Raw genomic sequence first — 16,274 nt, 5'->3', positions numbered from 1 at the left:
GAGGGAGTGACGGAAGGAAGAGGGAGGATGCGAGCATTGCAGCCAGGCAGCAGTATACCGGCAGCCTCAACCTGCTCACCGGCTCTGGAAGCCTCGCGCAAGAGGGGAGGAAGCTTTTTTATTTATTTATTTTTAGGGCGGGAGTACATTTTCCACTCTGAATCCGACCGGTGGGACTGGACACGATCTCCACACAGGTTAGTGCTTATTACCGGCATGTAGGCTACGATGCAGTCAGAGGGCGTTGGGTTGACTGGGCTGACATGAAGCGGTGCCGCAACCAGAAAGGTGTTGTCGGTGCGACTCTCAGCTGCATTTAAATTGCGCTAAAAAAATTCGCAACACGCACGCACGTAATGCTTTTCCTTTTGGAGAGTCGGCTGCTGTTTACTCCAGTTTGCTGCGTCAGCTGTGGGAGAATATGCACTGTTGAGTGTGTTGGTACACTCGTGTGTATGTCTGAGTGTGCATTTTCCCTGTGGTGCACTGGTTCTAATGAAGAGAATGGTGTTCGTCACTGCCATGGCAACGATGGATCACCTGTTTGAACGGTCTCTGACGCTACCAGCCTGGACAGCTACTATACTGTATGTTATGTTAGCATCAGCACCAATTGGGAATTGGGAGTTGTGTTTGCAATATTGACGTATGCTAAAATGACCCGACTCATTTGGAATATAAATGGATGGACAATGGGCAACGTATCATTTTATTGAGAACCGCAAATGAATGCTTCTTCAACAGGAGAGGATTTCAGAGAAATGAGTCCCTTCAGTTGCTTTAGGCAAACTTTGTTTATTGTTGTTTTTTAAAGTGACATCACTGAACGAACATGCATTTTAAAATAATTTCTAAACTAAAGACAGTCTTATTTGCTTGTCATATTTAACTATGAATGCTGTAATGGCAAAACTAATTAGGGGTGTGCCAAAAAATCTATTCTCATTTCGTACGATTCAGAATCAATTGTAATTGTCCCAAAATCGATTTTATTTAAATTATTTTATGCTGTCTTGCCTTGTCTGTGTGTGCCTTTATTTGAAGCACTGTTCATGTTGTACCTGGTTTGACCACTGAGGGGCAGTGTGGTTCCACTAATACACTGTTAAGTTGTAGCCACATTAGAGAGTAGAAGGAAAAAGTCACAATCAAGTTATTCCAATAAAAGTTTTTTTTTCAGCATGGAGCTGTTCTTTTGAGTGATAAAAGTGTCGCGATTAGCGCGCTAATTAGCATTAGCGAGTCAGACTGGAGTAGATCATTACAATTCCTCGCACATCTATAGATTGAAGCAAAAATCATTGTTAATCAAATAATTTTGAAGCAAAAATCGTTCTTAATCGAAAAATCGATTCTGAATAGAATCGCAGACCCAAAAATTGGAATTCAGTCGAATCGTGAGACATTCAAAGACAACATTGTCAGTGTGCAACAAACCTTAATATGTTTATTTTTAGTTGACACAAACTCACAAGACTGTACTTGCATCTTGAAAGTGCAAATCTCTTAATTCCCTCTTGATGTTTATGGACGCGAGTCTCAATGTGCTGAAAACGATGATGTCACTCCCGCAGACGTGAATGTTAATTAAAAAGTCCCACAATGCATTTCACTGTTTAATACCAGTTAACGTTCTTAAGTGTTCTATTTAAGTGACTTTAGTGAGCAGCCTACTATAGTGTTTGTGCTAACATTAGTTTTCAATCAAATGTGAGCGTGAGAAAGGCACCGTTGCCGAGAAGTGTGCGCTGTTTATGTAAGTCTTGCTCACTACTGCACCCTGCAGGCAGTTAGCTGCATTTGCTTAAATTGGTACAAAATGGCAGTCTTTCTGAAATGCTGCTTTTACCTATACGTATGCATGCTACAAAGTAACTATCACTGGCATTTGAAGAGTTAACTGTAGCCTGATTACTTGTTTGGAAAAAGTAATTAATTACATTTGATTACATTGTGGAGTAACATACTACTATTACTAATGAATACATATTACTATCATGGCCAGATTCTGCTGTTTCGGAGGTAAATTGAATGCGTCAGTTGTCCAATGTGTCCATTTCGTAGCACGTTGTAAAAACTTTTTAATGAACAAAATTTGTTATGTTGATTGCAAATTTGTGATTTTGATGAGCCGTAATGCACTGTTAATCCCATCATTTTCATCATCATTTTTTATGTTGTTATCTTGTTGAGAGAATCAAATTGTGGTCTCGCTTGGTACGCAGAAATGCACTTTTGTGATGTGAAGTGAAAAAGAGTGTGCACATTAAAATGAGAACATGTTTCTCAAGTGAAACTAAAAAGAGGAATTTGTGCGTATAAATAGAAGTGTCATTATCACTTTATTTTTCTCATCTTTAGCACGTTATATTAGATAAATAAATACATTACAGTGTACTTTGTCTTCCTCTTGTACTGCAAAGGCCGAAGTCAAAATAAAATGCTATGTCATGCCCGATGCAAAGGCACTGGCTCCTTTTTTGGCAGCGAGTCAAGTTGCTGTTTTGTCCTCTCCTTAGTACATAGCGGTTTTCTGCTGGCACCGACCAGAAATGCTGATTCTGTTTGACACCTTAACCCCCCCCCCCCCCCCCCCCCGAGGTGACAACTGGAGTGTGGGTGTTCGCGCACAATCTTGTCATTTGTGAGTTTGTGTTAGGACAAAGTTATGACACAGAATAACGTTGTTGTTTTTTCACAGATGAATCATATCCTAAACATATCTTAAATGGCTACAAATAAATTTTTCAGCAGGCCACATACCATAACACTATATTTAGTATGTCCTTTTCAATCATAACAAAAACACCAACTACATTAAAATGGCAATTGTTTTTATAATATAAATTAAGATTAAATGGTTAAATAATACAAAACGTGACCCTTGTCGTGACTCTAAAACCAGAATGCCAGCAGCATTATCCACATTGTGTTAATTATGAGTGAAAATGGAGAGAAAAAATAGGACACATTAAGACTTATGAAGACAACCTTAACAGTAATCTAACAACCCCAACACACACATGCATACACACCTCTTCCCACTCCCGTAGTCATGTCACGATGAAGATGATATTTGATCTCGTAATATGGTTGTTATTAGTAAAGCTGTGTGACGGATGGTGAAACTTAGCCATTAGCGCAGCAGGCTAGCTAGCTGAACAATAACAGCTCCGGATGCAATTTCACAGTTTACACGTTTTTTTGTTCATATTATTTAAGATAAATGATTCCTTCATTGAATACGGTCCAAGCAGTCACCACTTAAGGTCACTTTTAAAGTGTCCTCTTTTTGGAAGCCAAAAGCGGGAAGTTGCTAGCATTCCTCCCCGACTAGCAACTTTATCCTGTTGGGCTTTTCACTTCAACGATCTCCCGTGGCCCGAATGGTGGAAATAATAACCTGGTTTGTGTACAATTCCGTACATATGGCCATGTGACTTGATTCACAGTGGCCCTTTGAGCTATATTCTGACAATTAATTAACTTGTTGCGTTAAGCTAGCAAGCATCAGCCTCTTACAGTTGTAAGAGGCGCTCAAGTCAACAACTGGCCTCTTAGCGCATTCAAATTGTAATATACTGCAAAATAATCCAAATGTTTGCTTATTTTTTTTTCTGATAACCAACATGTAAGCAACACTCTAAAAAGAGAATTGTTGACACGATTGAATTAAGTTAATTCAAAGTGAATATGTTAAGTTTAACTCTTTGACTGCCATAAACGTTATAAAACGTTTAGCATAAACCTAGGGAAGGGCGCCGAGGACGTTAAAAGACGTCCCCTATGTTTTTTTTGTTTTTTTTTCAAAAACGGGTGCAGGAAAGCCTTGGGCAGCTGTGCTGAAAGTATCAGGCAGATCTGATTAGTCAAAGACTCGTTTTGGCCCCTAGAGGGCAGCGATGACTCTCTTTGCACAAGGTTGGATGGGCCGCCCACCGTGGGCGTCAGTAGAAGACGTGAGGCGGAGCTAGAGTGTTGAGGAGACAATGGCTGATCCAAGCCACAATGGCTTGACCAAGCAACCGGTTACAAGCAGCTCAGCTTGAGCATTTTTTTCAAAGACGGAAAGCATCAATCAATACTAAAAAGCGCATTGATGTCAACGATGATGATGACAACGAGCTCTACGCCAAAGTTGGAAGCTTTGGCGTGACTGTTATGAACACGTAGTAAGCCTCACGGCTAAGCGCGGCTAGCGCTGCTAAGGCCGGAAAACGCGCACAATAGCCGGCCGGGTACTTCTACACAATCGGACATTCGATCGGGCGATGGAGAGTTGGCATCGACCAATGCAGATTGATGATGATGATGAAGATGACTCCGAGCTCTACGCCAAAGTTGGAAGCTTTGGCGTGACTGTTATGAACAAGTAGTAAGCCTCACCGGCAAAGCGCGGCTAGCGCGGCTAGCGCTGCTAAGGCCGGAAAACGCGGAGCTGCACAAGCGGACATTCGATCGGACAATGAAGAGTACCCCGAGTCCAATGCATATTCATCGGAGGAGCGGGTACAGTCTGATCACGGAGAAGACACTGTTTCTGGACTACGATGCCACCATGAATGGAGTGGATAAAATGGATCAGAACATCTCCTACCACCCGGTATAGCAACTGAAGGACACGGGGAAGCGAGACGTAACACCACCGTAACGTAACCGTAGCATGATCCTGATATTAGACTTGATGACACACTGCAGTATATACTTGCTATTCCCCGGAAAAAAACGGCCGGCAAGAAAGTGGCGCACGCGAAGAGGCAATCTGTTGTGCAAATGCTGATGCGTCTCTTTGCACGCAGGAGAGTGTTACAAAAAGAAAAACTGTCGTTGAAACATCCACATATTTGTAAATAGCACCACAGTTGCACACATTTGTAAATAGTTTGCCAAATTGTTGTCAAATTGTTACACTGTTGAATGTAAATAAACGTATTTTGCTATCAAAAAACACTTTTTCATTCTTGGTGGTAGTGTTTTATAGAAGTAAAGCACTATTTAGGTGTTTGTGGCATCATTCATGGACAAAAAGAAGTGTCAAATTCACTAGAATGCATGAAATAATATCGTTTCACTAAAAGCTTGATTTCTCCGTATTTTGGTCCAACACAGGCGAAATTGGGTCAAACTAACCATTTTCTATTGTTGATTACTAAAGAACGGAATAAGGTAGAAACAAACTCTTTTTTTCTGATGAAAGATGAAAGTCCAATCTTTCATTTGGTAGTACGTGTGTTTCCATAGTCCAAACAGAACATTTTCTGTGGACCTTGAAAATCAGTCAAAATGCTTAAATCGGCTGGCACTGGCGGCATCCCTTTTCTGAAAACGTCTGGCAGTCAAAGAGTTAATAAACTCATAATTAATTAAACTCAACATTCACTTTGGATTAATTTAATTAATTTATCATTTTGGATTAATTTTGTGTTACTACTTGAAGCAATTTTATTAAGTTGGTCAACAATTCTCTTTTTAGAGTGAGGATCACACAAAAGGGAATTATCTTATACCAACCTTTTAAAAAATGTTTCAGTTACTGATTGGGTCATTGTTTTCCAAAGTAAAAGCAAAGCAGGTGTTTGCAAATGTCCAAAAAAATCTGAAAGACTAGAGAAATCAGAATAAATTGTGTTGAGAGGCTGAAATCAAAGGGTTTGGACGTTTTTAAGTTAAAAAAAAAGGCTTTAAACGGTAACTCGATTATTAAAATACTTGTTGATCGATTACTTGCCAATTAATAAATGAATTTTGACACCTTCGAATGTGCAATGTTACGTACATTGTCCGATTGTGTTTAGCATTGCACATTGTATTTAGTGGCCTTCAAGTAAAATACGCTTCACAACCTAAGGCAAGCCCTAATAAAAAGCATTTGTTCTGACTTCCGCTTGAATGAGCTGCTTTCTATCAAGTAAAATGGCATAAATTATTATTTTATTTTGTATATATCTATAACTCTCAGCATGTTGTTGCTTCAGGCTCCGCTTTCAGGAGAAGGCTTTTCTGCGCATTCCAGTTCAGTGCTAAGAATGCGGGCTCCAGAGACTCGAGTCAGAGAGGCTCATTCATACCAAACTCAAGAATCCTGCTGGACACAATGATTCTGTTTGAGTTCTGTCCGTGCTGTTTGATGGGCCACTACATTTACTGTTTACTTCATGCATTATGCATCGAGTGAAATCGGATTCGTCTTCATCATTCAGCATAACTCCCTCGCAATTGGGTATTATTGTAGATGATACCGTATGCAGGAATTTTAACTGTGACGATTTGAGTTCTTATCCAAATCGCGGTTCTTTGGATGTAAACAATATACAGCCATTTCGTTTCGATCAATTTGATAGGCTCAAGTCATAAGATGTGATGTGGTTTAATTGAACACAGAAGAGTATGTGGAAGAGTCCTAGTCACTCAGTGACTATCTGGAGAAAAAAACAGTAGGTGTCAGTCACTGACAACAAAATATAATGACGCCATGTGCTTATCAACCTTTCACAAATGTCATCTGCTCCTATATTTGTCGCTGCGGCTTCATGCCTTTTAGTCTACATTGAACGAAGACCATCAAGTGATGACCAATAGAAAGTTTTGGTTTGTGAGAATTTCTCATGAGGTTATTTTTGTAAATGTTTTAAAGCCAGGAAGTACTTTTGCTTCGTGGATGGAACAGTAAGGACTATTTTTGGATTAAAATGGAAAAAGGCTTAAAATGGAAATGACTGCATGGAAAGTGTTAAGAAATCTCTTATCGCATTGTACTTCAACACATATACGCTTTGAACTTATATAACCAGGGCTCACTCTGATTAATGCCTGTTGTTCATTTATGAGAAGTCTGCCAGAGACCCAGTGAGATGTGCTGATTGGACGAACAGCCTATCGATTGACACATCTAGACGCTGCCGCCGGGCGGCTGGGATCAGCTCTCCGCAGTAGACTGGTCGGGAGGTCACAGGGTTGATGGTGCGACAAAAAAGAAGAGCTGCAGTGAAAAGGGGGAAGTATTAATAGAGATTGAGAGAACGGGTGTTGCCTATTCATTCTAACAGTCGACCTCTTTCTCCTTGCTCACTAATCAGTCATCTATCTTCATAAATGCTACGAAATCTGTTTTTAACTCATTCGCTGCCATTGACGGCTATAAACGTCAAAAATTAATTTGAACAATTTCAACAATTAGTTTAAATGTTTTTATGAAAACCTAGAAAAAGATTATTGTACATTTAGACCAGATAACATTTTTGATTAATCGTGAGTTAACTAGTAGTCATGCAATTAATTACGAATAATTAATTTAATCGCCTGACGCCCCTAATTTTTTATAATCTTTAATTTAAAATAAAAATGTATTTTAATTTTTTTTTTAAATCTTTACTTTTTTAAAATCTTTTTTTTTTTGAATGATTTAAAAAAAATAATAATAATATTTTCTTTAAACAAATATTTTAATAATGTTTTTGAATTTTTAATAATTTCTCCTTTTTTATCATTTTAATTATTTTTGTTATTTTTAGGGGCATCAGGCAATATTTTGTTTTAATCGTAATTAATTGCATGACTTCTCAAGTTAACTCACGATTAATCACAAATTTTATATCTGTTCTAAATGTACAAGTAAGACATTTTTCGAGGTTAACAAAAGTGGAAAAAAATGTTAAACTAATAGAAATAGTTCGAATGAATTTTTGACGCCTATAGCCGTCAATGGCAGTGAATGAGTTAAAAGAAAAACGATTTGTCCATAGTGTTTTAACAGAATCGAAGGGAGGCAGAAGCGGGTTATCATTTTGTCAAACACAGCTATACTGTTCATGTATAGTGTAAATAACAATGTTTGAACTTACCTGCATCGAGCAACATTCACCAGTAATTTAAATTCATTCAGTCTGGAAAATGGTGTCCCAATGTTTAATTGATTATTTGTTGTACTTTCAAATGTAGATCAATATGTTGCCTGACTATAACAGAAGTTTTGTTGCTCTTTTTCTGGATTGTTGCTGCACTTTTCTTGAGTATAAAAAAAATAAAATAAAACTCCCTGAACTTTGTTGTTTGTTACAAAATTCCCCGTTTCTTGCCGCGGCTTGTCCTCATTCATTTTCGGGTGATGCTAAAAGTGCATCTTCACGTGCTGGGCTGTGTGGGGGTGCACGCTGGGGGGCCACTCATGAGATAGGCAGATATGTATTTTTCATGAGACACGTGCTTGGCTCAATTTTAATCCAATTGTAGTTGTAACATATGCTGTGTATTAAAATTGCCTGGAGCTGCTGTCCCGATCCGATATGGCGCGATACAAACAAAACTTGCTGCTCTTCACGCATTCTTTTCAGGAAAATCTCTGGCATCCGCATAATGTTTTCTCAACAAAGGGTCTCATCTGGTTGTCTGAGCCACATAAAAAGCTCTACGAGGTCGTTTCATTTTCACTCAATTGTAAATGTGGCCGACCCATAAGTCTTTTGTAATTGTCAATTCCGTGTGGGGACACGACTGCATCTGCTCTCGTTCAATAACCAAGGTCGCATTATCAGCAGCATGAACTAGGATGTAATTAAAGGGGCGTGGTTTGGCATGTAAATGTGTCCCCCACATTACTTGCCATTCATTTATTATTCGTACTGCTTATCATCACTAGGATAGTTCTTTTATGTGTCAATATCTCAATCTAGGAAAATAGGGATACCCATATGAGTATACACTCTTTAAGTATTCACCGATACAAAGTACCGATACACTGTACTTGATACATAAAGATGATGATTCAACGATGTGTCACTCCCGCAGTACACTGCCGAGGAGGACTTATTCAATGTCAACTTAAAAAAAACAAAAAAACAATCCTTAAGTATCGGTGGCTGGTATCGGCCTCCACAAGTAGGCTACCGGACACGTTAAAATAAAGCCAGTATCGCCAGTATTGATACTTGTCATTGCTACTCACCCTTCTCTATAGGAAAAGTTTGCAAATACAAAGTCTTAGCTTTAGCTTTGTCACTGCAGTATTAGTTAGTTTGGTGACGTTTCCATTTAGATGCTAAATGCTGCTTTTTGGGGTGGGGACTTTCAATTCAATTTAAAAAAAAATTCTTTAAAAAAAAATGAAAGGGGACTAAAAGAAGTCAAACTTGTATCTGCACCTGATCAACACAAAAAAATGACACGAGTTTTATTTGTAAGATGTTGTAGTGTGTAACCATACGTTTTTCTTTTGTTCTTTTAACTCGATCTATAGGTGTGATCCCCTGGATGAATATGATATCAATTGTCCTTGTCACTTCACTTTACAACTGTTGTTGTGGCATACGGGTCATTCCATGACAAATCACCTTGTCATAAAGAGTCAAAATATCCATACACTCAGATCTTCATTGAAATTTGAATATTCAATGGCTATTCATTCCAACAATACCTGTTTTGTGACAACTGACTCAGTAGTTCCTGAGGTATACTGCTACATTCAGACCAACAGCGGGGGAGGTGTGCTGGAGCGCGTCCTTTGCTAGCATGTCGCTTGGTGAACAAATAGTGTAGAGCACTTTGGAGAGTCAACAAAGAGAGCACCGCTTGATACTTCTACTGGCACTATACAGCCAGGACACTATTTTTTCCAACAGCGCCCTTTTTTCTTTTTTTTTAGGTACCCTGTTTACTTCCGCTTATCCAGCGGCCGGTTGTAGCGCTAAATAGCTTAGCATGCTAAACACTATTGCTACCTCGATAGTGGTACAGTTCAACAGTACTCAGTATGCTACTTCCTTGTTTACCATTCGGTCCCGGCTGGCCGTGTTGTTGCCAACAGACAGGACGCTATGTGCAATGTAGTCCGCCCCCGAAGCAACCTAGCAACAAAAACGCTATCACAGGCAATGCAATCGTGCTGCCGGAAACGCCTCCCCCACTGTTTGTGTGAATGCAGCATACAGGTTCAAAGGAAGGGAGAATATTCAAATTCACCGTGCTGTATCTCCCAAGCCCCTGCTCCGATTGACCTAAAATGTGAGATTTAGCATTGTGAGGTCATTATCAACAAGTACAGCAAGCTTCATTAAAATTCAAATCTGCTTGGTTAAAATGTTTTTTTTTTGGGGGGGGGGGGGGGGGGGGTTGGCATGGAATGACCCATACTCTCCAAGGTCTGCAAATACATTTTTACTAGATTATGTATATAGCATGTATGTTAAAATGTATCTTTTTCTGCGTTTGGGACTGATTTATAAGCAGATTAAGTAGGGATGGGTGAGTACCGATACCAGGTATCAGTATCAGGCCAATACCAGGTCTTAGTTCAAGCAAGGGGAAATGCTATATTGGGATGTATAGGTCTTTTGAAATGTATCTGTCATTGTTTTTTGTAATTTTATGTATCAAAACTGCTAGTGGTATTGGCACTGGTATCGGTGACTACTTGGGTTGAGTACTTGGACTGGTATCGGTCTGAAAAAAAAGTGGGAGTGGTGAGCATCAGGGTGGCATCCATATTTCTTGATATAATTTGTAATCGTGTTTGTTAAGCGTGATTGCACTGGAGAAATTATAATTTTGTACATATTGGATCGTATGTGTGATTGCAGATTGATGTTAAATAGGACTTGTTGTGGTTTACTAAATGTCAAGCTTCCACTGTGAATACTGTCTTCGCTACCTTCTTGACAACACATTGCACGTCAGGGATTCCGTCCTCTGCTTTGGTGTCCCTCGTCGTCTGTATTCCCGACTCCCACCCTAGCATCGCCCTCAATTTATTCCCAGTGACACATTCAAATTGACTGTGTGTCTTTGAGGGCAGCTCAGCCCTCCTCCTCTTCCCCCCACCCCGTCATACCCGGTTTCCAGGAAACCGGTTTGTAAAGTGACGGGGCAGGTACTGTGATGGTAAATACATTCAGCGGGGCTGTCAAAGCCAGCTTGTAGTTGAAGGCATCTGGACTATTTTCAAGAGGAAAAACCGCAAATGTCAACAATATTAGCGATATGGATGATCATCGCGTGGAGTTCGGTATTTGGAAAGTGCTGCAGTTCTGGAAAGAGGTCTGCTCAGGTACTGTGGACATATTTAATTATTTATTTATTTACACTACAAGGCTTTTGTTTCCTGTGGCAAACACATGCTGCATTGTTACGTTCGAACCATTCTTGAAGTGGTGTCTTGAGTTCTCGTGGATGTAACAACAAACAGTCCACCATCATGGTGAGAATGTTCCTATCGTAAAGAAAGCAGACGTCGCCCCGGAGTTTGTTGCTGGTTCCGCTGCTCACAGAGCGTGCTTGAGCACTTTGAGTTGTCATGACACTTTCGGAAGTGAATTACAAAGCTGCTGTCATGAAGAGGAGTCTTCACTCTGCCCTTGTCAGCTTGTTGCTATGGAGAGGACCAACACAGAAAAACATGCTTGCAGCGGCGTGCATGTCAACGTATGACATAATAGGTGTGCTTTAACACAAAATTGCCACACAGTTCATTTAGTTGTTGAAGGAAGGTATAAATTAGGAATTAGAATCGTTTTCATTGCAGGCTACAGCGAAATTGAGGATATGCAAATTAACTCATTCACTGCCATTGACGGCTGTAGACGTCAAAAAATTATTTGAACTATTTCTATTAGTTTAACTTTTTTTTCTCACTTTTGTTAAGAGTATGAAAACCTAGGGGGGGGGAATTATTGTACATTTAGAACAGATTTGTGATTATTTGTGAGTTAACTAGTGAAGTTATGCAATTAATTACAATTAAAAGATTAATCGCCTGACGTCCCTAATTTTTAATAATCTTTTATTTTTTATTTTTTTATCGCGTCAGGTGATAAAACATTTTTTTATTTTAATTAATTAATTAACAATGACTTCAATAGTTAAGTCATGATTAATTACACATTTTATATCTGTTCAAAATGTACAATAAACATTTTTTCTAGGTTTTTATATTCTTGTTAACAAAAGTGGGAACATTTTTAAACTAATAGAAATAGTTCAAAATAATTTTTGACGTCTATAGCCGTCAATGGCAGTGAATGAGTTAATTTAGTACACACAATATAATTCATCAAACCTGAGCTGAATTATGTTAGCCACGCCTTTCAGCACACTGACATGTTTCGCCGCCATCTTCCTGCTACGGATACCTGAAGGTGCGAACGTAGTAATTTGGTAGGCTTGCAAAGTGTGGTCTCTCTGAGGAACTTTTGTGCACACTCTTTGAACTTAGGTCATTGCATTCTATTAATTCACCACTAGATGGTACTAAATTCTACACACTGTCGCTTTAATACAGTTAGCATTTGACTACTGAGTACTTTTAAGATAGATGGCAGGTTGTTCTAAGGTACAAATTCAGGTATACCAAAGACACCCTGCAATCAATGTTATAGCATCACATGGTTTTTGAGCTGAAAATGTTTGTCAAATTGATCCAATAAAATCCTAATACACGATTCAACGGTTCTGTGTTTATACTCTATAGATTGTGCAAGTTTACCATATGTTGTGTGTGTATGGTATTTATGTATTGTAGAATTGATTCTGCGTATTTGCTATAGTTTACTTGCAGTGATACTAATTGACTTCCTCGAAAAAGGAAAAATTGGTTTGAATTTGATTAAAATTCCAATTGATTTGACAAATAACGTTTGTCATCAACAGAATAGTTTTTCCACAATGCCGCTTTTGTGTCTCTCACGGCCGTGTTATCATTTCATCAAGGTTGACATTCAGCTAAAGGTTGCGTAATGGTAATGATTCATCTGAGGACCCTGATGTCCCCCCGCAGCCAGTCCGCAGCATTTAGTGGCTATGTGCACCTGATTGCGTCCAATCTGTCGTGGCCTTTTGCTCAGTAGGTTAGCCAAAGGTTGTTGAATGTGAAAACAGGATGTTGATGGTACGGATGAGGATGTTTTGGAGCAAGCCAGTTGCTGGACACTCAACGTCTGCTAAATATGTTGTTTTGTCTTTTGGCGGAATAGACACGGTTTTGTTTTTTGTTGTTGTTGTTTTTTCTACTTTCATACCTTGTACGTGTCACTGCTGACAACATGGTGACACTTCCCAGACTTAAAGAAACAAGTGTGTGGTGATGCTGGTCACTTTTCCGAGCAATTTGGTGCAAGGGTCACACATTTAGTTTGTAGGTTCTTTTTTTTGATGCAAATGTTCTAATAATATGCATGTGTAAGCAGCTTTCATGTATTTATAGCATAATAAAGACATTTATAGTGTGCGTGTTTGTGGATGTGCATGTAAACAGCGGGATGCCATTCATGAGGAGTCCAGATGGCCGATGGAGAAAGCTCCAGTTTAATCCCTGAGCCAGAATATTATACCCACTTCTTTAAACACACGTGCACACACACACACACACACACACACACACACTATGATGGTAGGTCATCATGATTTTGACAGTCCACTTTTCTTGTCCCCAATCTTACATGTACCATTTTTAAAAACAAGAGACTTTCATGTATTTTCCAAGTACTGTATAGCAAAGTTTGGCTTTAGCTGCAGGTGCTTCTACTCAACCACAACCGGCAGGTAAATAATTTCCCCGGTAGCTCGTTTACATGCCAATTAGAAGCAGCCAAACTGGTCGCTGCAATGTTTTTACTTTCTGGACCTGGATTTGACACCTCTGGCGGCGATTATGCAAAAATCGAAAATCTTCTGTAATAGATAACGATATGTTCAGTGAAGAAGGAAAAACACATTAGAAACACATTAAACATCCAAATATCGAAGATAATAAAATAAATAATTAAAAATGTAAGAAAGAAAGAAATAAAATATATGTATTATTTATTATCTTCCCACTTTTATGTTAACAAGAGTATGAAAAATTTGGGAAAAAATATTGTACATTTTATTGTAAATTTTAATAAAAATTGAGAAATAAAATGTGCAATTAATTTGATTAATTGTGAGTTAATTATTGAAGTCATGCGATTAATTACGATTAAAAAAAAACACCTGACACCTTTAAAATAAATAGATAAATACTCAGCTGACTCATTCACAGTCCTTGACATTGCGGAAACAGAAATTGAAATTGGTTCCAAATGCGAAATTGACAATGCACCCGTTTTTTACACCGAGCGCACGGGCGCCTGTCTATGAAAATGATGCCTAAATCAGGGGTGTCAAACGTATGGCCCGCTGGTTGGATTAGGCCCGCCAAGGGGTTTAATCCGGCCTGCGAGATGATGTAAAGTAAAGGGAAAAAAAGAGTAACGTCGGACCAATTAATCAGACGTCCAAAATCAAAACATTTAATTTTGTAATTTTACAAGCAATCCTCAGATGAGCAATGCAACTTGTACACAGAATTATTGACTAATTAATTATTTTACACACAACCTAAAGTTACGGTTAGTTGAAAAAAACAAGAACAAATAAAAATATAGACTAACTTAAATCAAACATAAATGTGCTGAATACGACACACTTTTAACCACTGGTAACACAAACACATGACATGGATTAATACTCCTTTGAGCCCCTCATTGTTTTTAATGCTATTTTCCCTTTAATCTTTTATGTGCATATTAACGGGCTGTGTATAATGATTGTTATCTGTCCCCATAGACGATGCCCTACATATCCCAGACAGGCTAATTAGTTTGGGTCTCCAAAGGCTGTTGCTTTATTTTCTCCAAGTAAACAAGTTAACTTCTGATTGGAGTTAACAGAAAGCTCTCCAGTTTTCACATGTTTCAATGGGATGCCTGTGGACTGTAAATGCCAGATTTGTTTGTGTGTGTGCGTATGTGATGTGATGTGTATTTATAAATGGATATAGTAAACTAAAAATAAAGGAAATGTTTGTTTTGGTAGGTGTCTAACAGCATGGTGTATCTTGAATAATAATATTGTCCATTCTTTCCTACAAAAGAAGAATATATAATATATATCATGATGATGTTGATTTTGATATATACTGTATAAAAAAAATTGTTGCTAGTGTTGGGGCATACAGTGGTTTAAAGCACTTAAATGACTTTCTGAAATGTGACTGTTACTCAGAATTTTATACATTTTGTGCTCATTTTTGTTGTGAAATTCTTGACTTAGTTGATTAATTTTGACTTATTTATAGCTTATTAGGCCACAGACATACTTTTCTAGCTCCTAAATAACGCGGCCCCTAAATTAAAATGCGTTTGATACCTCTGCTCTACTGAAATGTAGGTTGTGTCATTGTAACGGTGAATTCTGTTTGATGTGGTTGCAGAGAGCAACAATGATGTGGTATGTTTCCAGTCCACGTGTGCTGATGAAGAAGCCTGCGTGCCCGTGAAAATCGAGCCCTCCAAAGGTAAGCTGCATCACCCACGCTCACCTTCCATATGTTTTTTTTTAAAGTCAGTTTTAACTACTATACAAATATAAGCGGATCCTATAAATACAAATGGATACATGCAGACCCTTTTAATTATTAGCTTTTTTTAAAGTTTGGACAAAGAAAATATAGTATTGCTTCTCAAAGGAAACTCAAGGTTTTCAAATAAATGAGTTGGGGTGCATTTATTTCTGTTAAATTGGATTTTCTTGGTGAGATGTTGTGTTACTGCAAGCTCTGCAGAGCATTGTTTGTCCATTTGTTTATCCCGGCCTCTTTCAACCTGCACTATATTAAGTTCCAACTGAGCTTTTTTCAACACCTCACAAACATAGAAGACATGTAATATATTCTGCCACCAAGATATTCATTGTTTTCCATAATTTGTGGATATTATTTTAAGATTGTTGTGTAAGAAACACCAAGATGTCAGTATCAAAATGACATTAATTCTATCTATCTATCTATCTATCTATCTATCTATCTATCTATCTATCTATCTATCTATCTATCTAGCTAGATAGCCTGCTAGATAGCTAGATAGCTAGTATACAGCAGTATTTAGTATATCGTCAAGTGTGTTTCATCTCTCTGCTCAATGTTTTCATCCTTGACTTGCTTCATTCTTGTCTAACATTTTTGCTTTTGTTCCCGTCTTCTCTCTGTGAAACTGGTGCGCATCGCTGTCTCTGTTCCTTTTCCTCTCTTTCATTGCATTCTTCCTGATTTTGATGCTGCTGTTACTGTTGTAGCTCCTGACCATGCCGAAAATGATGCGCGTCTAATCTAACGTTGTCTTCTGGATTAGAAAATAAAGCAAGGTTAATCTGAACAAAGTCTGGTGGTAGTCCCCATGCCGGGTGTTAATGGTGATGTGCCACAGTTTCTATACCACACACACACACACAGTTCTGGTGGATACAACAAAAGCTTCACATAAAGCCAG

At 38.5% G+C, this 16,274-nt stretch overlaps 1 protein-coding gene across 3 annotated transcripts in view; it reads left to right on the top strand.

Annotated features, from left to right (window-relative positions):
• Window positions 1–16,274, top strand: part of fgd4a (FYVE, RhoGEF and PH domain containing 4a) — a 59,997-nt gene that overhangs the window by 15,574 nt on the left and 28,149 nt on the right. For 2 of the 3 annotated variants that reach the window (XM_086072805.1, XM_086072806.1), the window contains exon 2: window positions 15,221–15,304. In XM_086072805.1, the coding sequence (XP_085928931.1) occupies window positions 15,221–15,304 (84 nt within the window). Of the gene's footprint in view, window positions 1–10,897; window positions 11,039–15,220; window positions 15,305–16,274 lie in introns of those variants that run through there. The other variant, XM_086072807.1, reaches the window with a different exon arrangement.

The sequence above is a fragment of the Leptonotus elevatus genome, chromosome 4 (genome assembly GCF_054856555.1).
Source record: "Leptonotus elevatus isolate MCC_2025b chromosome 4, RoL_Lele_1.0, whole genome shotgun sequence".
Classification (NCBI taxonomy): Eukaryota; Metazoa; Chordata; class Actinopteri; order Syngnathiformes; family Syngnathidae; genus Leptonotus; species Leptonotus elevatus.
This window is presented reverse-complemented; position numbering and strand designations above follow the sequence as displayed.